At 36.3% G+C, this 27813-nt stretch overlaps 1 protein-coding gene, 2 long non-coding RNA genes and 1 pseudogene across 6 annotated transcripts; all 4 read left to right on the top strand.

Moving 5' to 3' along the window:
- Positions 1-1129: 1129 nt before the first annotated feature.
- On the top strand, positions 1130-22162 carry LOC132637888 (cysteine-rich repeat secretory protein 38-like; annotated as a pseudogene).
- Positions 2591-8095, top strand: LOC132636626 (uncharacterized). Its single transcript, XR_009581354.1, has 2 exons — positions 2591-3510; positions 6148-8095. It is a non-coding gene; the product is annotated as an uncharacterized LOC132636626 (long non-coding RNA).
- LOC132636627 (uncharacterized) lies at positions 10194-18130 on the top strand. Of its 4 annotated transcripts, XR_009581358.1 has the most exons (5): positions 10194-11276; positions 11767-15487; positions 15978-16024; positions 16784-17870; positions 17960-18130. It is a non-coding gene; the product is annotated as an uncharacterized LOC132636627 (long non-coding RNA). The 4 variants fall into 4 exon arrangements; XR_009581356.1 differs by having other exon boundaries at positions 15978-17870; XR_009581357.1 differs by having other exon boundaries at positions 12569-17870.
- A 2013-nt stretch (positions 22163-24175) lies between the features above and the next one.
- LOC132638690 (cysteine-rich repeat secretory protein 38-like) lies at positions 24176-25097 on the top strand. The gene has a single exon (XM_060355486.1). The coding sequence runs from the start codon at positions 24178-24180 to the stop codon at positions 24910-24912; it is 735 nt and encodes a 244-aa protein (XP_060211469.1). The 5' UTR covers positions 24176-24177; the 3' UTR covers positions 24913-25097.
- Positions 25098-27813: the final 2716 nt, after the last annotated feature.

Raw genomic sequence — 27813 nt, 5'->3', positions numbered from 1 at the left:
CCGTGAGTTGCCATGGCTACCATGATCTCCATCTTTTTCCTCCTCTTGATCTTCAAATCTCTCCAATTAATTGTGTAGAAGGGGGCAAAAATGGGCTGGCCGTGAACAGTGCGCCGACGTGAATAGTGCCCGTGAACAGTGGCGCCGCCGTGAACAGTGCCCGTGAACTTCTCTCTCTTTAAGTTGAGAGCTTCTCTCACTAAAATACACTTTGTTAAATCTGAAAAATGAGATATATGACTCGTATTTCATGAATTTATATGCCTCCCCTTGGATTGACATGTGTCCCAATATCATCCATGTACCAAATCAAATTTAGCCACATGTTGTGGGGCCTACTTAGTGGTCTAATTAACTTAATTAATCTCCATTAGTCACTAATCCCCACTTAATAATCCAATCATGGTAAATTATTCCCAAATCTCCACTAATATTTCCACTAATTGTAATTAATTAGCAAACCGTGCAATTATTAAAATCGGAATTAAAAGTCCTTGTCTCGTATCCAAAAATAATCTTGTCCTTGGATTTATGTTGATTAACTTACGAATAATCCGTCGTATAAAAATACGGGGTATAACAGAAAGTACATCAACAAATTGAAATGTTGGGGAGAAAGTGCTCCAACGATTGAAGGTTGAAGAGAAAGTTCTTCAACAATGAAATGTTGGAGAGAAAAATGCTCCAACGGTTGTGAAGGTTGGAGAGAAAGTGCTCCAACGATTGTGACGGTTGAAGAGAAAATGCCACAAAAAATTGGAAGATGGTGAGTGATGGTTGAAGAGAAAGTGCTTCAACGATTGATGGGTTAGAAACAAGTGCCTTGGCAATTTGAAGATTATGACAAGTGGTTCAAGAATTAGATATATAATTTTGAATTACAGGGAGAATGTTAGAAATAATAATTCAAAATTTTAGGAAACCAAAATTGGTTATGATTTGATATTTTAATTCATGTCTAATAAGGATTTATAGTCAAATTAGTACAAGAATAGGTTTTCCTATTTTGAGTTAAATTAGGTTTTTATACTATTATAAATAGAGTTGCTACTATTTATTTTATATTACGGAAATTGTAGATAGCATTCAGAGATTCAGAGAGTTTATCAATAGAATATTTTCCTTCAGAATGACTTCCTCAAAATTGATCTCGTCTATTTTTCCTTTCACCCATTGCAATTATTTCACAAACAGTAATTTCAACAAATCCACTTCTCCATTTTTGTTCAAAATCTGGAAATTTCACAGCCAGTAGTTACTATGTACAAAACTTGAAAAATCTATTAGGTGATCTCTACTTAAAAACTCCCCTAACAGGGTTCTCAACTAGCTCAATTGGGAAAAATTATGATAAAACAAATGGACTTTCTCTATGTCGCGGTGATGTTTGAAGTGATGATTGCAAGTCATGTGTATTAGATGCAAGTGAAGAACTTGGAAAACGTTGTCCTTACGACAAAGAAGCCATCATATGGTACGATAATTGTCTCTTAAAATATTCCGACAAGGGTTTTCTAGGAAAAATTGATAATACATACAATTTTTACATGTGGAATCTTCGCGTTGTGAGTAAGCCTGAATATTTCAATGCAATGACTAAGGAGTTGTTGGGAAACTTGGCTGAAAATGCTTATAAAAAGAAGAATTTGTATGCAAACGGAGAAATGGAGATTGAAGAAAATAAGAAATTGTATGGATTGGTGCAGTGTACAAGAGATCTTACTAATGAGAATTCGCGACTTTTGTAGCACAAAAAAAAAAAAAAAAAAGTTGAACCAAACTAGTGTTGACACCCAATTTTGTCCCGCCTTTCTTCCAAAATAGTTATTTGTGCTTCTAATATTTTTGATAACTTAAAAAACAATTATTTATATTTTATTATAATTTAGCTTTTGCTAATATCGTCGTTTTTCATAATCCAATTATAGTCATTGGCTATTATCATTTTATTATTATTATTATTATTATTATTATTATTATTATTATTATTATTATTATTATTATTATTATTATTATTACCACCACCACCACTACTACTACTACTACTATTATTGTCATTATTATTATTTTCATTATATTGCCATCACTTAATATTATAATCGTCGTGATCACTTTAACATTTCTTTTTATCGTCTTATGCAAAAAATGCATCGCATTTATTTTTACTACTTACTTTTGGACTTTATAAATTTTATCGCGCAACTATTACGATATCTTGTAATAAATAAATTTTTAATATTTTAGCATGCGTTAATTCATAATTAACTAAGAGGGTCTTTCATCTTAATTTAGGAGCCCAAATAATGTAAGGGCAGAAAGCATATTAAATAGACTTCATACTAGCTCAATTCATATGAAATTTGATCCTATTTGGTCAGTAACAGCCCAAAATGAGTAACCCATTTGGCCAAATAAATGGCCCATCTGAACATTTCTTAAAAAATAGGTCCAAAATCAAAAGCCCAAACCCATGCTAATATCCAGCCCAAAATAATAACCAGCCCACTACCCGTTTCAACTGACCCGACCCGACCCGTCATCTGAAAAAAGGAAACAACTAGGGTTGCGTCGTCTCTCTTCAGACGCGCCTCCCCTCTTCTCTCCCTCTCCATTTTTCAGCCTTTTCATCAGCCATAACCAGAGCTTGCACGTATCAGTTCAAGAAGAGCTTGGGCTTTTGGTTTATTTTAGAGATACTTTTGAAATCTCAGTGTAAAAGGGAGTCAAAATCTCCGGTTCAAACCAAGATTCCTCCATTTCGAGTAAGATTTTAAATCAAATATTCAGTACAAGACAATTCTTGGTGAGTTCGAGCAAAGTTGACTCGCGTTTGCCTCTATACTTCCCTTTATGTTTTCCTTTTTTAAACAAAGAGATATGATTTTGCTCTGCCCAAAATATCACCACGAGATTGGCCATTTTCTACCGTTTGCAATCTTTATTTTTCAAATTCCCGCCCAAAAACACCCCAAAACCTTAGCTCGCAGTTATAAATATTGGTCTTGCATCCATTTTAGGGGGAAGTTTTTTTTTTTTTCGGAGCCATCACCCCTCACTCTAAATTACTATCGAAACCAAACTTCACTCAAAAAAGGGTAGTTCTGTTTCTGTCAAAACTTTCTGGACTCAAAGGATTTTCCAAGTTCAAAGTGGTCGAAGTTTGAGCTTAGATCGGTGACCTAAAAGCCCTAGTTCGCTGCACCCGAAAAAGGTCAGTAATTCTCCCTTTTCCTTTTATTTTCTGCTTCATCTATGTTTCTTTAATTGTTGTGTAGGTTTAAAGCGTGCTAATTAGTCAGATTAATTTAGTTTAATGGATAAGCTTGTTTGTATGTTGATATGAGTCAGGACTTAATCAGTCTCGTATGATGGTTTAGTTAATCATGTTGTTGGGTTAGTTCTGTTTGTTTATTTAAACATGTGATAGTTTAGCTTTAGCTGGTTCAAACATGTGAGTTATGTCTTTCTCACTTAGTTCAAGCAGTTTTAATCAAATGGTCTTACATGTTGGTCTAATGTGTGTGAGCCTGTTCATGTGCCAGCTACAAATTAGATGAATAATCTCTTTTTTCTCTGCCTTGGTTTTGGTTTGGTAAAGAAACTTGTTTATACACATTGATTTGGGCTAGTTTCAGTAACCCTATAGACCATCTTAATTGATCTTCCATGCCCTACCTACCTGTTACAACTTGTTATATTAAATTTGGATTGGTTGTTAGTTCAGCCTGTTAGATTAGGTATAGATTTATAGTGTCATTGGTTAGTTTAAAGAGGAACTTGTTGAATCCAACCAGCGTTTTCTTCTTTGTTGCGGGATTCTGGAAAGTGTGTTGCTAAAGAGTTAGTATGCTTAAACTACTGGTTGATGCCCTTTGTTGACATCAAATGTGGCTTGGAGGGTTAGCTTTCCCTGGCTAGTTAACTTATTCTCAAAAAAATGATTCTTGAGGACTATTATGGACATGTTTTGGGTACCAAAAAATAACTTTAGCCATGTTAAGAATCAAGAACCTCCCTTAAAGTAAATACGATATTCTACCTCTTAATCTGTTGTAAAATCCTTCATTGAAATTGGTGTGTGGTTTGTGTGCTGAAGAGTGACATGTTCCCCAGAAAGTAAGCTAGCGGTGACTTACCTAGTAATTAAAAAATGCTCAGCTGATCCATAACTGATTTTTCCCTCTTATGTGTTTCTTTAAGAGCTGTTTGGTAAACTTAAGACAAATGTGTTCTGACCTCTATGAAAAGTCACTGATTCTGCTAAAACCTGAAACTTGAGCTTCTCTTTATAAAACCATGATGACGGTTGACACCCCCCCAAATCTCTGAATTTTCTTTTAAATTACACAACTTCTAAGTTGAAATCTTGAATTTCCGGAATAGTTCAAATATAATCTTTGCGCTTGAGTTTTGTTGGTGCTCAACTTCTAAGACAAATTTTAAAATATAGTTTTAAAACTTCTCCCTGTGTGTTGTACTTGATCCACAGTTCAGCTTAGTATTCTCTATAATAACATCTTTATCTTCTTTTTCAGTATGCATGATTTTGTATGAACTACTTTTTAATACGAGGATATTCTTTTGAGTCTGCCTTAACATAGTTTGTCTTTTAAACTAGTTAAGAGAAAACAAATATAATGAATGTAACTTGTGCTCAGATTTCAACTCACTTCAAAGTATTAGCTGCTATTTTTGTCCAGATTTTCCCTCAAAATTAATTACTTCTTTCAAATTCCAGTTTTCTTCTTGTTCTTGTTAATGGTTACAAAATTGAATTTTTAAGATAAAGGGGAGTTCCTCATGATGTAATGTATAATTATTTTGCTAGTTTTTGTTTTCCATCCATTTAAATTCAGAATCAGTATGACTCAGTTAATTTAATATCATGATTGTTTTAGCTTTGTTGGTTGCCTCCATGTATGAAGGAGTTTGTTGATGGTTTGGTCGTCGAATTACTGATACGCCAATCAATACTTAATTGTTTGAAATACCTTTCTTTGAGTTTAGCCTCTGTTTGAATGTTAATGAATCCACTTTTACCAATTTAGTCTCATATAAATCAATGTAAAAAATAACTGGTTGAATATATGTGTCAAGAAGGAGGGTATTTTCAGCCTGCTCTAGCTATGGAATTTGGTCTAGTGCTTCCTAAATTGCTGGTTTCTCTTATGTGTGTTAATTGCTTAAGTGGTGACCTAATAATTGCCATACACCCATTTAGTGAGAGTATTGCCATACACCCATTTAGTGGCGTACATTAGGGTGATCAAGGACATGTATGAGGGAGCCAAAACCAGGGTGAGGACAGTAGGAGGAGACTCAGAGCACTTTCCAGTTGTGATGGGGTTGCATCAAGGATCAGCTCTTAGTTCGTTTTTATTTGCCTTGGTGATGGATGGATTGACACGGCAAATTCAAGGTGAGGTGCCATGGTGTATGCTTTTCGCGGACGACATAGTCCTGATTGACGAGACTCGTAGCGGAGTTAACGCTAAGCTGGAGTGTTGGAGACATACTCTGGAGTCTAAAGGGTTTACGCTGAGTAGGACCAAGACAGAGTACTTGGAGTGTAAGTTCAGTGAAGCACCTCAGGAGGCTAACTTGGAAGTAAGGCTTGGTACCCAGGCCATCCAGAAGAAAAGTAGTTTCAAGTACCTTGGGTCTATCGTGCAAGGCAGCGGGGAGATTGATGATGATGTCACACATCGTATTGGGGCAGGGTGGATGAAATGGAGGCTTGCTTCAGGAGTGCTATGTGACAAGAAGGTGCCACCAAAACTTAAGGGCAAGTTCTACAAAGTGGTGGTTAGACCGACTATGCTGTATGGGGCGGAGTGTTGGCCAGTTAAGATCTCTCACGTTCAAAAGATGAAAGTTGCCGAGATGAGAATGTTGAGATGGATGTGTGGCCACACCAGGAGTGACATGATTAGGAATGAGGATATTCGGGATAAGGTGGGGGTGGCCTCGGTGGAAGACAAGATGCGAGAAGCGAGATTGAGATGGTTTGGGCATGTGAAGAGGAGAGATACAGATGCCCCAGTGCGGAGGTGTTAAAGGTTGGCCATGAATGGTTTCAGACGAGGTAGGGGTAGGCCGAAGAAGTATTGGGGAGAGGTAATTAGACACGACATGACGCAATTACAGCTTACCGAGGACATGACCTTAGATAGGAGGGTTTGGAGGACCCAAATTAGGGTAGAAGGCTAGTAGATAGTCTCGTTATCCGTTCTTATTAGTAGTCGCATTATTGCAATATAATTTCTTGTGCTCCGATTTCTGCTATTATCTGTTATTTCCTGTGCTTTGGTTATCTTGTGTCATCTGCTCCGATTTCTGCTATTATCTGTTATTTCCTGTGCTCTGATTATCATGTGTTATCTGTGTCGCTTGCATTATTTCATTTCCATATCGCTTTAAATCTCTTATCCGAATCTCTTAACCTTATCTGACTTCTTTTTATGCTTTTATTGAGCCGGGGGTCTTTCGGAAACAGCCGTCCTACCTTGGTAGGAGTCAGGTCTGCGTACACTCTACCCTCCCCAGACCCCACGATGTGGGATTTCACTGGGTTGTTGTTGTTGTTGTTGTATCGACTCTTTCCCGCAGTAACTTTTCTTCTCTTTATTTTAATTCTCATGGCGGTGAAAGTGTCATTAGCTCTCGTCGTTTGTTTAAGCCAAATATCAGTATGCTATGTTTAGACTTCAATTTGAGTTTTCTGCAACCAGCAGCTAAATGGATTTAGGCTTAATACCTAGATGGACCCTTAAACTTGACATGTTTTGTAAGATAGACATATAAACTTACAAGGTGACCAGATAGACACTTAAACTTACTCAAAGTGTATTTTTCAAGTTTTCCAGTTGTTTTGAAAATAAAAACTATATTTTTCAAACACTCACAATTTTCATGGCCAAACAAGCCCTAAATATATCACAAAATATTTTTTTTAAAATGCAAAAATAAGGCAAACGCATATACATGAGACTATAAATGTGCACTTAAACCAATAAATACTCGCTAATCGCAATTTTGCAGCTTTCAATTAACTCGGATTTTTTTTTACACTTGAATAATTAAAAAACAATAACTTTAACCAATAAAAATCCTTAAAAAAAGAAATTTCAAATTAAGAAATTTCCTTTTTTAAGGATTTTCTTCTCGGCTTTACAGTTTTCTTAATTTGAAATTTCTTTTTTTAAGGATTTTTATTGGTTAAAGTTATTGTTTTTTAATTATTCAAGTGTAAAAAAAAAACCGAGTTAATTGAAAGTTGCAAAATTGCGATTAGCGAGTATTTATTGGTTTAAGTGCACATTTATAGTCTCATTTATATGCGTTTGCCTTATTTTTGCATTTTAAAAAAAATATTTTGTGATATATTTAGGGCTTGTTTGGCCATGAAAATTGTGAGTGTTTGAAAAATATAGCTTTTGTTTTCAAAACAACTGGAAAACTTGAAAAATACACTTTGAGCAAGTTTAAGTGTCTATCTGGTCACCTTGTAAGTTTATATGCCTATCTTACAAAACATGTCAAGTTTAAGGGTCCATCTAGGTATTAAGCCATGGATTTATTAAAACCAAGATGTAATTGTCTCTCAAAATCTCTTTTGAACTAGTCATGTAGTTAAGTGATATTTACTGTATTTTATTTATGTTTGTTGTCTATTATAAAATCCTGTCTATTATAAAATCATTTTACTGCTCTAATTCTCTCTTTTCCGATTTTTTATTTTGCATGACCTCCGGAGTTGCGAGGAGTCTCAAACGAGATTCAATATCATCAGTACATCCAAGAAACTTGCATTTCGTCCTCTCAAGCACCTCTCTCGTTCCCTTGTGATACCTCCGAACAAAAATGAAAGGAAATAATGGGAAATATAGAACCCGCGTCTACTTTTCCGCTCGCTCTTTTCCCTCGTCGGAGAAGAAAGAGCACCTGTTGCATTTTTAACTTGTCCAAAATTAACTGTCTTTGCTTCTTCTTATTTGTGACTGTTCATGTGATTCTTTTAAACTTATCGACACTATGACACTTAGTTTTGGGGGGATAGATATGGGCATATTATTTCAGCGACTGTCAAACGTAATATTTTTCTTTAATTTTTTTTTTTTTTTATGAATCCAAATAGTTTACAACAACCAGATTTTTAGTTCCCAATAAGTTTAATTTAATGTAGGAGCAATCCAAACGGGACTTGAAATCATCTCTTTAAAACCAACTTCATTTCCTTTAATTGATCCCTGGTCAAATTGAAAGCTTGGATTTTAATTCGGTTGACAAACATTTTAGAATACTTTCTTGCTACTTATTTTTAAACACGTTTTAAAACAAAACTGGTCACGTGACTTTCTTTTCCAAATTCTAAAAGAAATGACCAAGCCCTTTTTTCGAAAGGAAAAGTTTCAATTTTAAATCTTTTAATCTGGCTTTTCTTAAATAGAAAAATCGTTTGGTTAATTATGGGTCACTTCTTAATTCATTTTGAGGTTAAAAAGTGTTCTTTTGTTTTCCAAATTAATTATTCGCCTATTTGATATTTTAAGACAAATATTTATTTTGATTTCAATTAACCTAAGTTGGGCCCGTTAACCGTATTTAAGCGGATCTTAAAGGATGCCTTACCCCTTCCCTTTAGGATAACTAAGAACCCTTATCTAGAATCATTAAGTTAAGTAGGCTATTAATCGGAGTTAAATTTTTAGCACTCACTTAGTTAAAATAGGTGTCCTAATTCACAGTTAAAATAATTAGGTGGCGACTCCTTAAATTAAATAATTAGGAATCATCAATATGTTGTACTCCGCTTTGACCCGATTGAAATGAGAACAACTAGCACAAAAAAAAAAACATTAATAGGTTTCACGCACTAAATTAGTGCGTGAAAGTACCAAACTGCAAAAATGCAACTTGGGTCTTTCACGCACGAAATTCGTGCGTGAAGGAGGCAACAAAAAGTCGCCCCCTCCTTCCCCACCACAGATCCCGACCATTTCACCCCACGACAGCCCGCCATTGACGCGGTCCCCAACCCCCCAAAACGCTATTTTTATGTTGTTTTTCAATCCAAAACTCAATATTCTTGATATATTGAAGTGTAGGAACAAGTTTCTAAGGTTAGATTTTGGAATAGAGCGGCGCGGAGCTCATTTTAAAAACTCAAAAACACCTTCATTCTAGGTATTTTACTACGAATTTTTTATTATATTGCTAAATATATTATTACCTTAGGTATGGTGGGAGGGATCTGGGGTGGATTGCGCATTTATTTTGTGCATTTTTGGGCACTCCGCAGTGGTGACTGCCCTCTTTAATTTTTTTTTTAATTTGTTTATCTATTGTTAATTAGTTAATTATTTATTGCTTGTTTATTTAGTATTTGTTAATTGTTCGATTAGCGACTTAAGTATTTATTAATGTTAGACTAGCTATTTCAATTGTTAGACTGACTAATTATTTATTTAGTTTTTGTTAAGCCTATTGTTTATTTGTTAATAATTTCTTAATTGTTTCATTAGTTAATTAATTTTTTATTTGTTAAATATACGATAATAATTTATTAATTTTTTTATTAGTTACTTAATTGTTTATTTATTAAATATATAATAATAACTTGTTAATTATTTGATTAGTTAGTTAATTGTTTATTTATTAACTATTTATACTAATTGTATGCTAACTAATTGTTAATTATTTGACTTATTAATTTTTAATCTTTATATTTTAGGATTGAAAACCCTTAGTTTAGGATTCATAACCCGTAGCTTAGGATTGAAAACCCTTAATATAATTTTCGATAAAAGATTACATAACTAATATTACTTGTTAATGATTTATTTAAAATACGTAAAACAGATGGGTCACCACAATCCTTAATAAAATTTTCGATAAAAGATTACATAACTAATATTACTTGTTAATGATTGATTTAAAATACGTAAAACAGATGGGTCACCACAATCCTTAATAAAATTTTTGATAAAAGATTACATAACTAATACTACTTGTTAATGATTGATTTAAAATGCGTAAAACAGATGGATCACCACCCTCTTGATCTGAGGCCCTTCGACTGAGAGTTACTGTATCTTCAGCCCGAGCATAGGTCGCAACATATATGGACATCCGACCTGCAGCCTGAGTGTTACATCCCGTATTTTCGTGCATTGAAAAGCGTGCGAGTTAAATGACATTAGTAACGGAAGCGAGGTTATCCCTCAACCTTATAGGCGGTATTGATGGGACAAATGTGTTATAAATATTAGAAGTTAAACAAAGCTAAGAAAATAAGTTTCGTCGAGGTTCGAAATTTATTTAAATGAAATACAGTCCAAGCTATAATATCCTGTATTTTTGGACTAGGAAATCGAATCGTCCAGCATGAGCAAATTGTACCGACTGTAAGTTTTGGTCATAGTCAAACATGAAAATAAAAGAATTCGGTGTATACGAGAAATGGAGTCCCGAGATGATTTAAGAAGGAAAAGTGTGACGATGATGACTGGAAATAATATTTTATGTGTACCAAAAGGAAATATAAACTAGTGTTATGTCACATAATTATGATAATGAGTATATAAAGTGTATTAAAAATAATTGTTATAAAGGTGAATTGAATAAATATTACGGGTGCACAATTATGGTGGGAAACAAAGTGAGGCAATTTAGAAACAAAGTGGACAAGTGTAAAGATTGATGAGTTCATGTGGGCCATGAAAAAAAAAACCAAATATCAAGCAATGCATGGCTGTACTATATATTATTTGGTGGGTGGACAGTTGGGACAATTACAATTAGTAAGCAAGAATGGGGCTGGACCCCACGACATCAGGAAAAAAAAAGGTGGCATTAAAATATGCAGATGGGAGTGATGAGTCATGCACATTAAAGTGCATAATGACACGTACAAAAGAAAGGATGCTGAATCCCTTTCTCTTTTTAAGCATTCAAACTTAAACCTTTCCCATTTTGCCATAATAATAAACGTACCACACCATTATTTTCTCTCTAGCTAATTATTTTGTTGTTTCAATATGCAAGGAAGCAACAACGTGACTTCCATTTATATGGAAACAACGCAGTTTTGAATTGATAGAGCACCAACGTGACTTGGTATTTTACGGAAGAAAAATGTAATTTTTTTTTCTCAAGAACAATATTCGAATTTTGCTCACTGCTTCGATCTCGTTATTCCGTCTTATCGTATTGTTGAATCCGGGCTTTCTTCGTAGTGAAGTAAGGTGGAAGAAGATTATTTCTTGGAATATAAGGTAAGAATTCTCCTCTACTAGATATATTTAAATTCATCCAGGCCATAGTTAAATTGAGAGACGGGAACTACAAAATTAATTGCAAAAAATCGGATAAATTGTTATTATTACCATATGGACTGTTTGGTGGTTGTCATAAATTGTTTGGTGTGCTGGAATATCGTGAGATGGGCTGTAGTAGTTGTTGTTGTGTTTATTGTTATATTATAGATATACGAAAATAAAGAAGTGTATACAAGCATTGGTATACGAATGTATATTGGGCTGTTTTGGAAGCGATTTAAGAATGGATTTAATTCTAATTTGATATGAAATTGTTGGTATTGTTGTTGCTAGTATTTTTATTGATGTTTGGCTAAGTTGGAATTTCGAGGATTGTTAAGTTTACAGGGGAAATGCTGCCCGAATTTTGTTAAGTTCCTTTCGTACTTGGATTGGTTAGTAAGTGATGTGGATAATCTAATTGTGGCCTATGTTGTCTTAATTTTAGACCTGCGAGCTCGAGAAGTAGACGTTGGACATTAGATAGAGTTCAAGGTATGAGAGGCTAGTCCTTTCTTTCTATGGCATGAATCTTATAGCTTGACTCTCTTTTTGTCCATGAGTTTCCTTAAGTTCAGGAAAATATGAGTCTATGTCCATAATTAGCCACACAAGGTAAGGAGTAAAGTATAGAAATCCCAATAATCATGTTGTGATGATCATATGATGTTAATGATGCTAATTATTGCTTACACTCACCTTATATGCTAATTCCTTCAAGGTGAGGCAGGATGTCAATGAATGTTCCATAATGACGTCGGAAGGCACCGACCTTACGTCACTCCGATATAGTTATGACTTTTGATTGGGCTCTTATGCATGTTTTATATATATGTATGTATGTATTTTCTCACACCGCGTCGCGCTATAGTCGGCCGGGCAGGCACGTAGATGTGCACACCACTATAGTGGGCAGCTTATACCCCGGACGCGGGAGGCCTGGACGCAGGCTATGATTATCACACCGCTCATACGTGGACGGGCAGCTTATACATTATCACACCGTACCTATATGGACGGGCAGCTTATATATGTATACATACATGACATGATAATGATTATGAGTAAGTCAGCATGCATTATTTCATTTATATTTGACAGCCAGTATAGATTGCTCTTTCTTGATGCTTCCTTATTTCATTGATGCCTTCCTATTTCATTGATATATTGTTATTGTTTATGCTTCTCATACTCAGTACAATATTCGTACTGACGTCCGTTTTCTTCGGACGCTGTGTTCATGCCCACAGGTAGACAGGGAGGTGAACTTGATCCAGATTCTTAGTAGCTGTCAGCTGATTGAGAGCACTCCATTGTTCGGAGGTGCTTATGATTCTTCTTTTGGTATATATGTATATTTTGGGCACGACGGAGTCTTGTTCCATCTATATGTTTAGTATGTCAGTAGAGGCTCGTAGATACGCAGTGTGGGTCAGATGGTCTCACAAGATGTTATTATTATGTATATATTATTTTGGTGGCCGAGAGGCAAAAGTGGTATAAGTATTTATGTTTCTATATAAAATATAATTTTCCTACAATTCGTGTATAAAATTGGTAAGAGAGCATTAAATGAGTAAGATGAGTATTAGAGCGATTGGTGCTCGGTGGCTAACCCCGGGTACCCGTCACGGTCCCTAGCTGGGTCGTGACAAAAGTGGTATCAGAGCAGTTCGTCCTAGGAAGTGTTTACGAGCCGTGTCTAGTAGAGTCTTGTTTATGGTGTGTAGCGCGCCATGCCAATAAACAGGAGGCTACCGGGCATTTAGGAAAAATGACCATCTTTCATCTTAAGAGATCGTGCGATAGAGCCAAAAGATAGGAAATGGTATCCCTTATATAGTGATATTTGATTTCAGCAAGAGAGTGGTGTCGACAAGAGAAGACAAATAATGCTACTGGAAATTACAGAGATTAATATTTCATTGAGGTTACGTTATCAGAAATTGTATATACGGAATGGCGACTGGTCATCATCACGGTTAGTAATTGTGAATATAGTAAGAAAATGGATTGAATGTATATATATTGATGATAAGTTCAGTTACAAAGTGTGAACAGAAGAAGCTGAAGAAATTAGTAAAAAGATAAGTAAGCAGGGTATATGTTAGATATAGTGCGAATGTTGCAGGTATGATTGAAATGTCGCTAGAGATTAAAAAGGGAAAGTGAACAGAAGAGTATAACAGGTACAGTTTGAATTGGACATACGAGGTAAGTTCATCATTTCCATACAGTTGTTGATATCGGGAGCCCTGTGTGGCTATGATATGCTATATATATGTTGGCCCTGTGAGGCATTGTTGGTATTTTCTGCGTGCAGGTTATGGGATAGTAAGAAATACAGAGGAAACTCTGTCAAAATTTTCTTAGAAAAAGAATAATAATAATAATAATAATAATAATAATAATAATAATAATAATAATAATAATAATAATAATAATAATAAATCTTGAAAAGTCATGTCAACAGTAGTGATAGGATTTGATCAAAGAATAAATTTTATGCATAATTGATTAAGGGGGGCGTCTAGTGGAAGTAAATATATATCGATTAATAGATAAGTTTTATTAAGGAATATGTAATCCACGTGCCACTGGTAAAATAGGACCAAGAGATTATTTACTATTAGGTATAGCTAATGGTGACACATGTAGGACCAGACATTATTTCTTCAGAGTAATAGCAAAAGAGGGGGAGACCCCACGGTCCACTAATATTCTATAACTATTGTCATACCAATATACTTACCTCTTAAGAATGTATGTGTAAATGTTCCTATGACCAGCAAACGATGAGCTAGTATGGAAAAATATGTATTCTCCTTTTTCTAAAATTAAGTTAGGCAAAGTCCCCTTTAAAAAAAAATAATTGTGTAATTGGCTAAATGAGAAATATAGTGGAGAATGGTATTAAGTTAAGCAAGGAGAGACACGATATGATAGAAGAGTAACTGATTCTTCATAAGATCACCATGTCCAGTATACTTATACAGGACTAGTTTAACATTCGAGGACGAATGTTCTAAAGGGGGAAGAATGTTCCATCCCGTATTTTCGTGCATTGGAAAACGTGCGAGTTAAATGACATTAGTAACGGAAGCGAGGTTATCCCTCAACCTTATAGGCGGTATTGATGGGACAAATGTGTTATAAATATTAGAAGTTAAACAAAGCTAAGAAAATAAGTTTCGTCGAGGTTTGAAATTTATTTAAATGAAATACAATCCAAGCTATAATATCCTGTATTTTTCGACTAGGAAATCGAATCGTCCAGCATGAGCAAATTGTACCGACTGTAAGTTTTGGTCATAGTCAAACATGAAAATAAAAGAATTCGGTGTATACGAGAAATGGAGTCCCGAGATGATTTAAGAAGGAAAAGTGTGACGATGATGACTGGAAATAATATTTTATGTGTACCAAAAGGAAATATAAACTAGTGTTATGTCACATAATTATGATAATGAGTATATAAAGTGTATTAAAAATAATTGTTATAAAGGTGAATTGAATAAATATTACGGGTGCACAATTATGGTGGGAAACAAAGTGAGGCAATTTAGAAACAAAGTGGACAAGTGTAAAGATTGATGAGTTCATGTGGGCCATGAAAAAAAAAAACCAAATATCAAGCAATGCATGGCTGTACTATATATTATTTGGTGGGTGGACAGTTGGGACAATTACAATTAGTAAGCAAGAATGGGGCTGGACCCCACGACATCAGGAAAAAAAAAGGTGGCATTAAAATATGCAGATGGGAGTGATGAGTCATGCACATTAAAGTGCATAATGACACGTACAAAAGAAAGGATGCTGAATCCCTTTCTCTTTTTAAGCATTCAAACTTATACCTTTCCCATTTTGCCATAATAATAAACATACCACACCATTATTTTCTCTCTAGCTAATTATTTTGTTATTTCAATATGCAAGGAAGCAACAACGTGACTTCCATTTATATGGAAACAACGCAGTTTTGAATTGATAGAGCACCAACGTGACTTGGTATTTTACGGAAGAAAAATGTAATTTTTTTTTCTCAAGAACAATATTCGAATTTTGCTCACTGCTTCGATCTCGTTATTCCGTCTTATCGTGTTGTTGAATCCGGGCTTTCTTCGTAGTGAAGTAAGGTGGAAGAAGATTATTTCTTGGAATATAAGGTAAGAATTCTCCTCTACTAGATATATTTAAATTCATCCAGGCCATAGTTAAATTGAGAGACGGGAACTACAAAATTAATTGCAAAAAATCGGATAAATTGTTATTATTACCATATGGACTGTTTGGTGGTTGTCATAAATTGTTTGGTGTGCTGGAATATCGTGAGATGGGCTGTAGTAGTTGTTGTTGTGTTTATTGTTATATTATGGATATACGAAAATAAAGAAGTGTATACAAGCATTGGTATACGAATGTATATTGGGCTGTTTTGGAAGCGATTTAAGAATGGATTTAATTCTAATTTGATATGAAATTGTTGGTATTGTTGTTGCTAGTATTTTTATTGATGTTTGGCTAAGTTGGAATTTCGAGGATTGTTAAGTTTACAGGGGAAATGCTGCCCGAATTTTGTTAAGTTCCTTTCGTACTTGGATTGGTTAGTAAGTAATGTGGATAATCTAATTGTGGCCTATGTTGTCTTAATTTTAGACCTGCGAGCTCGAGAATTAGACGTTGGACATTAGATAGAGTTCAAGGTATGTGAGGCTAGTCCTTTCTTTCTATGGCATGAATCTTATAGCTTGACTCTTTTTTTATCCATGAGTTTCCTTAAGTTCCGGAAAATATGAGTCTATGTCCATAATTAGCCACACAAGGTAAGGAGTAAAGTATAGAAATCCCAATAATCATGTTGTGATGATCATCTGATGTTAATGATGCTAATTATTGCTTACACTCACCTTATATGCTAATTCCTTCAAGGTGAGGCAGGATGACAATGAATGTTCCATAATGACGTCGGAAGCCACCGACCTTACGTCACTCCGATATAGTTATGGCTTTTGATTGGGCTCTTATGCATGTTTTATATATATGTATGTATGTATGTATTTTCTCACACCGCGCCGCGCTATAGTCGGCCGGGAGGCACGTAGATGTGCACACCACTATATTGGGCAGCTTATACCCCGGACGCGGGAGGCCTGGACGCAGGCTATGATTATCACACCGCTCATACGTGGACGGGCAGCTTATACATTATCACACCGTACCTATATGGACGGGCAGCTTATATATGTATACATACATGACATGATAATGATTATGAGTAAGTCAGCATGCATTATTTCATTTATATTTGACAGCCAGTATAGATTGCTCTTTCTTGATGCTTCCTTATTTTGATTGATGCCTTCATATTTCATTGATATATTGTTATTGTTTATGCCTCTCATACTCAGTACAATATTCGTACTGACGTCCGTTTTCTTCGGACGCTGTGTTCATGCCCACAGGTAGACAGGGAGGTGAGCTTGATCCAGATTCTTAGTAGCTGTCAGCTGATTGAGAGCACTCCATTGTTCGGAGGTGCTTATGATTCTTCTTTTGGTATATATGTATATTTTGGGCACGACGGAGTCTTGTTCCATCTATATGTTTAGTATGTCAGTAGAGGCTCGTAGATACGCAGTGTGGGTCAGATGGTCTCACAAGATGTTATTATTATGTATTTATTATTTTGGTGGCCGAGAGGTAAAAGTGGTATAAGTTTTTAATTTTTCTATATAAAATATAATTTTCCTACAATTCGTGTATAAAATTGGTAAAAGAGCATTAAATGAGTAAGATGAGTATTAGAGCGAATGGTGCTCGGTGGCTAGCCCCGGGTACCCGTCACGGTCCCTAGATGGGTCGTGACACTGAGTCTCAGGTCCGTACCGGTTAGGGGACTCAGCATGGGAGATCTTAGCTGCTCGCCCCCCACATCCTCGTGTCCTGGATATACTACGTTGGGACGGTATCTACCGGTGCGTCGATGTTGGTCGGGTACATCACGATAGGTCGCTAGTGACGTCATTGATTGAGAGGTGGCGACCGGAGACGCACACATTTCATCTCCGCACCGGTGAGGCTACCATTACCCTTCAGGATGTGGAGGTCATTTATGGGCTACAGGTTGATGGACGCCCATTTTATATTGAGGAGCCTCCTGTGCTGCCGTCTTACCGGGATGAGTTGACTAGGCTCACCGGTTTCGCGGCTCTGGATGGTCATATTTCTGGCCAGAGTCGACTTTTGTTCTTGGCCCTTTACGCTCACTTGCGCCTCACAGACATGCAACATCCGATTGGAGAGGACACGCCTCAGGCTGATGTTGATCGACGCGCGCGTCTATACCTACTCATCATATTCGGGGTCATCCTGTTCCTGAACACTTCGGGTTCGCATTTGAGCTTGAGGTATCTTCGGTATATCGACGATCTCGTCAAGATAGGATGTTATAGTTGGGGCGCTGCTGTACTGGGCTACATGTATCGAGGATTCTCCCGATGTTCTATGGGCACGAGGGTAGAGGTCCCTGCATTTTGCTTGCTCCTTCAGGTAATATATTTAAGTGTGTGTAATTAAACACAAAATATATTTTTTTTAAAACGACGACTGATAAAATATTTTTTAAATGACTATATCAGATATGGGTGTGGACTAGGTTAAGACCTTTTCAGCCCATACCAGCTCACCCTCCCGCTGACTATCTTACTGTGCCGATTCCATATGCGCGGAGATGGTCGCGAGGCGTAGCCGACTTGCGGAGACGCACCACAGCCTTCTCCCGTTTAGGGATCAGCTAGACCGCATGACGGCGCAGACTGGTATGTTCATATTTTGGATCCACACGCTAGACCACATAGCTACTATTTTAGTCTTTTATTGTTAACTAGTTCAATTCTTTTTACAGGCTTTTATATGGACGCCGTATGATCATATTTTGGATGAGCTGCCGGCGTTTTGTAGGGCTGATCAGCACATGTAGATGTCGCGGTGTCCATTGATACATATGGATATCGTTGAGTATCACGCGCCCGACCGCGTGTTACGGCAGTTTGGGTATGTACAGAATATATCCGCGGCTACGGTTCGGGAGCATGACCACTATGCGAGGGACAAGCGTGCGGGCGTCGATGATGCATGGCGACTCCATATGCAGCAGCAGGTCTAGAGTTGGGATGTGAGGATGACGAGCCTAGCGGTGGTCGGACATGACACTCCGATCCATGTATACATGGAGTGGTACATGCGGATCACTCGCACCATTATTGGCAACCCCTCTAGGCGTCGTCCAGATGGCCTGGGATATGTAGCTCTCGCAGGAGCATACGAGGCGCTGGTAAGTTTTATTAGTGTTAAATTTAAACCATCGTCTTATGTACTACTTTACAAATTTATTCAATTGTTAATATTTGCAAACATATGCAAGTACGGACCGTTCAGACGATGCGCTACTGAGAGCACTGCCCATACTGGAGGCCCCCGAGATGACGGAGTATGCAGCACGGATGATTGAGCTTGCCGAGACTGGTATGAGACAGGCACATAACTTTGAGCGTCTCCAAGAGCGTGTTCCCGGTGCCCCACCTGGGGTAGCAGGTGGTCGTGGTCGCCGAGGAGTTAGTGGCTGTGATCCACATGGGTGAGCGGCCGGTTCGTGATCTACAGGGTGAGCGGCCGGTTCGTGATCTACAGGGTAGCCTACTATCTGCACTTCGACGACTCCATGTTCAAGGACTTCGTGTTTGATACGGACACCATCTGCATCTCCTGCTCCTTCTCCACACCATGACAGTGCTTATGAACAATAGTAAGTTCATCACCTTGATATTAAATTATCTATATATATATATATATATATATATATATGATGTTGGTATTTAAAATATGTTACTTTTCGTGTAGGAGGATGAATGCACTTGATAATGAAGATTTTCCTAATTATTATGAGTCATCATCAAGTGATGACGATGAAATAGCTAATAATGCATAGGTAACCGATGATGAAGAAGATGATGATGTTCAAGTTGCTATGACCAACAATATTCCTCAAAGCCAAAACCAACAAGAACCAATGCACCACTACGTACCACCACAGATGGCTGAAAACCCAACTTCTGAAAGCCCAATTCAGTGGCATTCTAACAATATCCCTTATCTTGACAGCTTGCAGGGTCGTGATGATGCATTTGTCTTCACAAGAGAAGATGATGATAGTCGCCTAAAAACCTGGATTGAACCAAAGCATCTCAACAAAGATCGATGCTACCTTGCAAAGGGAATGTTGTTCGCATCCAAAAAGGCGTTGCAACGGGCTATCAAAATTTATTGTTTTAAGGACGTGAGGGAGTTTAAGGTTGATCAGTCAAACACAAAGATATGGAGGCTAGTTTGTAGACGACGGTATCAAGGCTGTGAGTGCTTGCTTCGGGGAATTGTTAAGCCTGATGGTATGTGGGCTATCACAAAATTCCGCGAAAGACACACTTGTGATATGGAAGAAAATTGAGCAGATCATTGTAATTTAGATACAAACATGATTGCTCAAGTGTTACTTAAACACATTGCCGAAACGCCAAGGTAACGTATCCTACCTAGTACATTATATGTCCTATATCAATTGAAAGATCATTACTACATGTTGTTTGTTTAAACTTGTGCAGGTTCCCCATCAAAGATTGTATTCGAAACGTTCAAACCATGTATAGTAAAACTATAAGCAACAGAAAGGGATTTCTCGGGCGTAGACGCACTTTTGAGATGGTCTTTGGAAATTGGCATACTTCTTTTCAATCGCTGCCAAGGTATATGGCAGCTCTACAACATTTTAATAATGGTACTATTATAGAGTGGTGGCTTATAGAGGGTAAAATCTTCAACTTCGTATTTTGGACATTCAAACCATGCATTGATGGTTTTGCTCACTGCCGACCAGTGATATCCATAGATGGTACGCATGTATATGGTGCCTACGACATCAAGCTCCTAATTGCAATAGAAATGGATGCCAATGGGTCAATATTTCCTCTTGCTTTTGCAATTGCCGCTAACGAGAGCAACGACATATGGGGGATATTTTTGATCCATTTGAAAACTCATGTTATTAAGGATCGTATCAGTCATATGCGTGCTTGTCTGATCGTCATAAAGGCATATTGCACAATATGGATAATTTACCGGGGTGGCAGCCTCCTTTTTTTACCATCGCTATTGTTTAAGGCACTTGACGTCAAATTTGTAATCAAAGTTTCACAATGGCACTCTAGACAAATTGATGTGGGGGGCTGCGATGGAGCATCAACAACGAAAATGGGCTGCAAAAATGGATCTGATCAGGGCAGTGAGTGAACTCGCATACGTTTGGTTGATGAAGCTCGAAGTTGAAAAATGGACGCTTCATGCTGATGGAGGCAAAAGATGGGGCATGCTCACAACAAACAGCTCAGAGTCTTTCAATGGCTTGCTGAAATCTGCTCGAGGACTACCTGTCACCGCAATGGTGAGAATGACTTTCAAGCAGGTTGTGGAGCGATTTGTTGTTAGGACAAGGAAGGCCAGAGCGATATTAGCCGACGGCGAGACATGAATGCAAAAACCCTTAAAAAATATGGAGCATTATAGAAAAAAATATGAGCATCACCAAATGACCAAGTATGACCCAATTCAACATGTGTATGAAGTTAGGACGGGCTATTACAACGGTAAGGGTGGAAACGTGCATACCGTTTATGAGGCAACAAGAACATGCACTTGTGGTAAGTGGCAAACATACCACATGCCGTGTTCTTATGCTGTCAAGTGCTTCGAGAGAATGAGAAAAACGGTAACAAGTTATGTGGCGGGGGAATACAAGTTCCACAGTTACCTTAGAGCATATTCCGGCCAATTCCACCCACTTGGTAATGAAGCTTATTGGCCAAACGAGCCGTTTTCGATGGTTGCTAACAAGGATTACATCAGGAAATTGGGCATTAACTCACGGAGTCGTAGACCCAATCAAATGGATGTTAGTGAAAGAACTTACTCTCGCAAGTGCTCTACATGTAAGCAATATGGCCATGACAAGCTTTCGTGTGGGCAACAAGGCCGTGGTAGTACAAGCACGTCTCGAAGTAATAGAGCCTCTAGAACTTGAAGATTGTATTGTTATTGTAATTTATTATTGTATTGCTTTGAATTAGTATTGTAATTAAATGGAATGAATTATTTTTTAATTAGTATAAACCCCTCGTATTGGATGAATTATTATTAAATCAAATATTTATATTTGTACATTCAAATATAATAAAACACTTAAATCAAAACCCTATAAATATGACAAGTTTCAAAACTTACTTCGGGGCACTTTAGAACCCCTAAAACGCCGATCCAAACGTTTAGGTGGACTTGATGTAATGAGCCGACATTATTGTACGCAAAAAAAATAAATTAAGTTTTATATAAAATATTGATATTTTGGGGTTTTGAAACATGACTAATCTTTGCCCAAAGTATGGAAAAAAACGTGATTTGAAAGGTTACACCCAAAAAAAAAAAAAAAAAAAAAGACCTCCTTTTCCTGCGTGAAAGGCCCAAGTTGCATTTTTGCAGTTTGGTCCTTTCACGCACTAATTTAGTGCGTGAAACCTACTAATGTTTTTTTTTTTTTTTTTTTTTTTTTGTGCTAGTTTGGTTCAACTTTTTTTTTTTTTGGTGCTACAAAAGTCGCGGATTCTACTAATGAGGATTGTACGAAGTGTCTTGATGGTATTATTACTGAACTTCCAAGTTGTTGTGAGGGGAAAGAAGGTGGAAGAGTTGTTGGTGGAAGCTGTAACTTTAGATATGAAATTTACCCCTTTTATTAATACTCCTTAGAACTTAGAAAATATATAGTACACTAGTATAATTGCTATTGCTCAAAAGATGATATAATATGGAAGGCATTGAACAGAAATTCCTATATTGATGTAATTTAGTTTGAGTACCTTGTACTTCTTGTTGTTGCATTATTTGGCTTAGTATGTACTATGTAAGGTGAATTATGTAAGGTGAATAAAGAATGGACAAATATGTTTCATAAGTTGAATTTATATATACAAATTAATACAACGTTTCATTTCGTTATTCCCATGTTCTTTTTTTAAAAAAAAAAAAAACTTGTTTTACTCCTTTTTTTTTTTTTCCTCAGTTGCTTATTGCCAAAAAATTGTGGAGTTTAGGGTTGCCAATGGAATGTGTTCTTGATACTATTCATGTCAAGATTAATATGGACATGACAATTCAAATTAATGCTAATAAGGCTTTCTTAGTTGCTGTTTCTCCCCATTTCTAACAGAAATAAATTAAAACCATTTGTGTCTTTTTAGATGGTATTATTTATAGTAATAAAAAATTAAAATTATATTTTTCTTTTTGAATATTATTAATTGTAAAATAAATCTGTACATATGTTTTTTGTAATTTAGCGCTTACAATTAATTTTTGGATAGATTAGCCAACCACAGTTATTAAAAAATCTAAAAACAATTCATATATAAAACACAAAATTTTACTCTATTATTTATCTGAAAAACTAGTTTAACAGAAGTATTTCTCAAAATAAGCAATTTATAGATGTCTCGCAACTTTACAGCGACTTGGCTAATTATCTCTTTCTCATTTAGTGAACAGGCTACCGTGACGGAGAAACTTAACAACTTTGCTCCTTCTTTTCTTTAATTAGTTCATCCTTATATTGTCACTTTTCATGCAAGTAACCCTGATTTTCATGGAATACATCTATAGATTTGATGGTAACCTCTGCCTAGACTATGTGATTCTTGTCATCATATTTTGGGAGGCATTTTCAGTTGTTTGGTTGGGGATCAATCTCCTACAATTTGATGGGCGAAAATTTCCAAAGGATGTTTGTTGAAAATTGGCTCGTCAAAAGCTTTTTTGACGAATTTTCCATCAGAAATCCCATATTTTCGACGAATCTCCGTTGGAAATTTCGAAAATAATTCATTTGTTTGTGGTAGTGATCCTTTAACGTATGTTTGCAAATTGCCTCCATCGCACTAAGCCTTAGTGGACATTCATTGGCATCCAAGTCATCAAACTCTGAAGGCAAATAATATCTCTCGATCAGATTTAGATTAACCTTCAGATCTAATCAATGTGATCTTGGCATTTCTTAATTAGCACATGTAACTTATGATGCAATCAAAATGGGAATTACTTGTACGAATAATCCATTATATTATTCTAAAGAGCACTAGTTAGGGGAATGGTTAGCGACAGATAGTTAAATTTATGTTAGAGGAAATAGTCAGCTTTCCACCAAAAAAAAAAAAACCTTGCAAGCTAGCTTAAGGTGGTAAAATTAGCCCATGAAATTATGATCCGCTTAATATGTTTAGGTTTGGATTGGTCATTAACCCGCCCATTTATTAGATCATCTCATTTTAGCCCAACTGATTTCAACTTGTCTAAAAATGGGGTTGATATGTAACCCAAATTGACCTATAAATAGAAACCTTGTCAAAATATTTTCAATTTGTTTTTGTTTGATATGTTATATATAGTCATAATAAAGAAAAAAATAGTTTTATAAGGTACTTACAAAATTATAAAAGAAAAAATAAAAAAACTTAGTAACAATTGTGCTGGTTGGTTTATGACCCGTCTTTTAGTCAATTTTATTCTAACCTATTTCAACCCAAGTAATTTTTGAAAGAGTCATTAATTAACTCAGTCCATTTTGACACGTTCAAAGTTAGTCCAACCTACCCATTTGACAACCATAAGCTAGCTAGTTCTACCCTCTTCTTGAAGTACTAGTATAAAATAGTGCACCATATGAAGTTTTACACCATATTCTCATTTCCCTCCTCAAAATATGGCTTCCTCAAAATTAATCTCTTGTCTATTATTTCTTTCAACCATTGCAATTCTTGTACATGTAGTGATTTCCGCAGGTCCACTCTACCATTTTTGCTCAAAATCTGGAAATTTCACAGCTGATAGTTACTATGCACAAAACTTGAAAAATATCTTAGCTGATCTCAACTCAAAAACTCCACCAACTGGGTTCTCAACTAGCTCAATGGGGAAAAAACCTGATCGATCACACGGGCTTTCACTATGTCGTGGTGATGTTTCAAGTGACAATTGCAAGTCATGTGTACTAGATGCTAGTCAAGAACTTGTAAAACGTTGTCCATACGACAAAGAAGCCATCATATGGTATGATAATTGTCTCTTGAAATATTCTGATGATTGTTTCCGAGGGGAAATCGATAATAGGTACAAGTTTTACATGTGGAATAGTGCGGTTGTGAGTAATCCCCAGTATTTTAATTCAAAGACCAAGGAATTGTTGGGAAGCTTGGTTGATGAAGCGTATTGGGTGCAAAATATGTATGCAACGGGAGAAATGAAGATTGGAGAAAATGAGAAATTGTATGGGCTGGTCGAGTGCACAAAGGATCTTTCAAACGAGGAATGTAAGAAGTGTCTTGAGGGTATTGTTAGTGAACTTCCAAGATGTTGTGCTGGAAAAAAAGGTGGAAGAGTTGTTGGAGGGAGTTGTCACTTTATATATGAAATGTACCCTTTTGTTAATACTCCTTGAAAATTAGAATACATTGTCAATGGTTAATAGATGATCATATAAATGGATGGCTTGACCTAAAAATCCAATATCGAGGTAATTTAGTCTAATTAATTTGCAAGTCCTTTGTAGTTGTTGTTGGTGTTATAATTAGGTTTAGCTTAAATATGTACTTTTGAATGATCAACCTCTTTCGACAATCCTCCTCTTTTGTGTGAACTCTGTGTTACGAAGGCACCATTGGAACTGTCACGTACATTTGAATCTAGCTAAAGGAATATATTTATTGGAAAAATTAGTAGCGGGGCCATATATTTGTGCACTATGAAATAGTTGTTAATATGGATGAATAAACATTTAGCGTTCAAAAAAGATTTATTATTAGCGAGTCAATATTACCACATTTTCAGAAGTACTTAAAAAGTTTTTTCTAGGTAAATTGTAGTTCAAATTTATGTCAAAGGCCTGGTAAGGTCAATTTCAACCCTTACTTTACAAGGTCTTGGTTATGATCGGCGATTGTTGGAGTACAAAATATATAAACTTAGGGACTAAACTGTCTATATGGGAACTTAGTAACTAACTATTCAAATGCTAGTTAAGCCGTGTACCTTGGTCAGTTAATGATCATTAGGCTAAGTGATTAATTAGTTAGTTACGATTAGTTCGATTGTGTATATATACATTGGATTGAATACTTGTAAAGGTAATGAAGTAAGATCAATAAACAAGATATTTCTCTCTCTACTTGTGTATGAATGTTTCTTCTTCTTTAAGCTTCTAACTTCCATCCTCTTCCTTATTCATCTTGGTCTTAATCTTCATGAATTACGACACATAAAACAACATGGTATCAGAGCAGAAGTCATGATTACTGATGACTAAGTTCGATTCAAAACCAATTAATTTCCGCAAAACAAATATGTGTCAAGAACTTCAAGGTTTGACAGTGTTCATCAATGGCAATCGAAGATATACCTAATGTAACTATAAACAATGCGAACAATTCTCAAGCTAACAACAATAATACTCAGAGCAATGCTCAGCCAGATCTAAGTGGTGGATCTACACAATATGCTGGAACTCAAGGAGTGGAGATTGATTATAATCATCCGTTGTTTCTGTCTCCTGCTGATAAAAGTGGAATTCAAATCATATCATTTCAACTAACTGGTGTGGAGAGCTATTCAATCTGGTATAATTCAATGCGTCTTGTCCTTCTGGGAAGGAACAAAGTAAGGCTGATTGATGGATCGTGCAGTAAAGACAAGTTCCCAGAAACATTGTCGAATAGGTGGGGAAGAGTGAATGCAATTGTCTTATCGTGGATAATGGGATCAGTTGAGAAGAATATGTTAGGAGGAATCATGTACGCAACAAATGCACAACGAGTATAGGAAGATCTGTATGAAAGGTTCAATAAGATTGATGGATCAAGGACCTTTAACATACATAAAGAGATAGCAACACTCACACAAGGTACAACTACTGTGTCTGCTTCTTTTTCTAAGTTGAAGAGTTTATGAGAAGAGTTTGAGGCACTAATTCCAATACCTAGTTATAACTGTGAGAAGTCTAAAGAGTTTGTGACTCATCTGCAAAAATTGAAGTTGTTTTAATTTCTTATGGGGCTAAATGAAAGCTACAATCAAGCAAGGAGTCAAATATTGTTGATGTGTCCTATGCCTAGTTTAAATCAAGCCTATGGTATGGTAACCAGTGATGAAGGGCAAAAATCCATAGCAGCAGCATCTGGATCTTTAATTACCAATCCTATCTCCATGGGAAATGTAGATGTGGCAATGTACTCTAGGAATAACACTAATTCAGGAAATCAGAGGTATAAGAGGAACTTTAATCAGAGTCAAGGACAAGGACAGTTTCAAAGTCTGTGGTGTGAGTTGTGCAAAATGAAAAATCACTCAACTGAGAAGTGCTTCAAAATTGTTGGCTATCCTACTGACTATAGACCAAAGAAGAAGCAATTCGATATTGCAGACCACAACTATAGACAGACTAATAACAACCATCAAAGAAATTCTGGTGCTAGGAATGCAGCTTACAATGTCAGAGCTGAGAATGAGGTGCAAGGAAGTTAACTAGGTTCAACTGGATCAATGTATAGTCCAAGCAATGTGGATGGAGGTCATCAAGTTGGACCATATGGGTTTCCAAAGACTCAGTATGAACAGATAGTGCATCTTCTGAAGAACAAAGGTGACACTGATACTGCACTATCAGCAGTAGGAGGTATGAATTCTAACTCAACCATGTCACAGATCATGAAAGTCAAAAAGATGCATAAGGCATCAAGTATATGCAAAGCATTACTGCAATATAAAGACATAAATAAAGCTCTAATGAGTTGTAACAGTCCAAGAGAATGGATAATTGATACTGGTGCTACAAACCACATGGTAGCAGACAAATAGTTGCTTGATGTTAATACTATAACTTAAATAAATGAACCAAAAAAGGTGCTTCTTTCTAATGGAGATGAATCACCAGTTACACACACTGGAGCTAGTACTATCTCAGACAGAAGTGTCATACAAAATGTATTTCATCTTCCACAATTCTAGTATAACCTAATGTCAGTGTCTCAAATAACTAGAGAACTGAACGGTTCAGTAAACTTTTTTCCTCTCTTTTGTGTTTTCCAGGATCTCTTCACTGGGAAGGTGAGGGATATTGGTAAATTTGAAAATGATCTATACATTCTGGTGAACCAGTCTCTGAATCAAGGGAATAAAGTAGCACTAACAGCTGGAAGTACAACTGTTACCAAGCATATACTCAGTGAGGCAAGCAACATTCGTCTATGGCACAAAAGAATGGGATATATGTCTGCAGTTCCCTTAAATAAGATGTGCAAAGTTAGTATTGACTCTATTACTAAACAGCTAGATACATGCACTATTT

Source organism: Lycium barbarum, chromosome 4 (genome assembly GCF_019175385.1).
Source record: "Lycium barbarum isolate Lr01 chromosome 4, ASM1917538v2, whole genome shotgun sequence".
Lineage (NCBI taxonomy): Eukaryota > Viridiplantae > Streptophyta > Magnoliopsida > Solanales > Solanaceae > Lycium > Lycium barbarum.
This window is presented reverse-complemented; position numbering and strand designations above follow the sequence as displayed.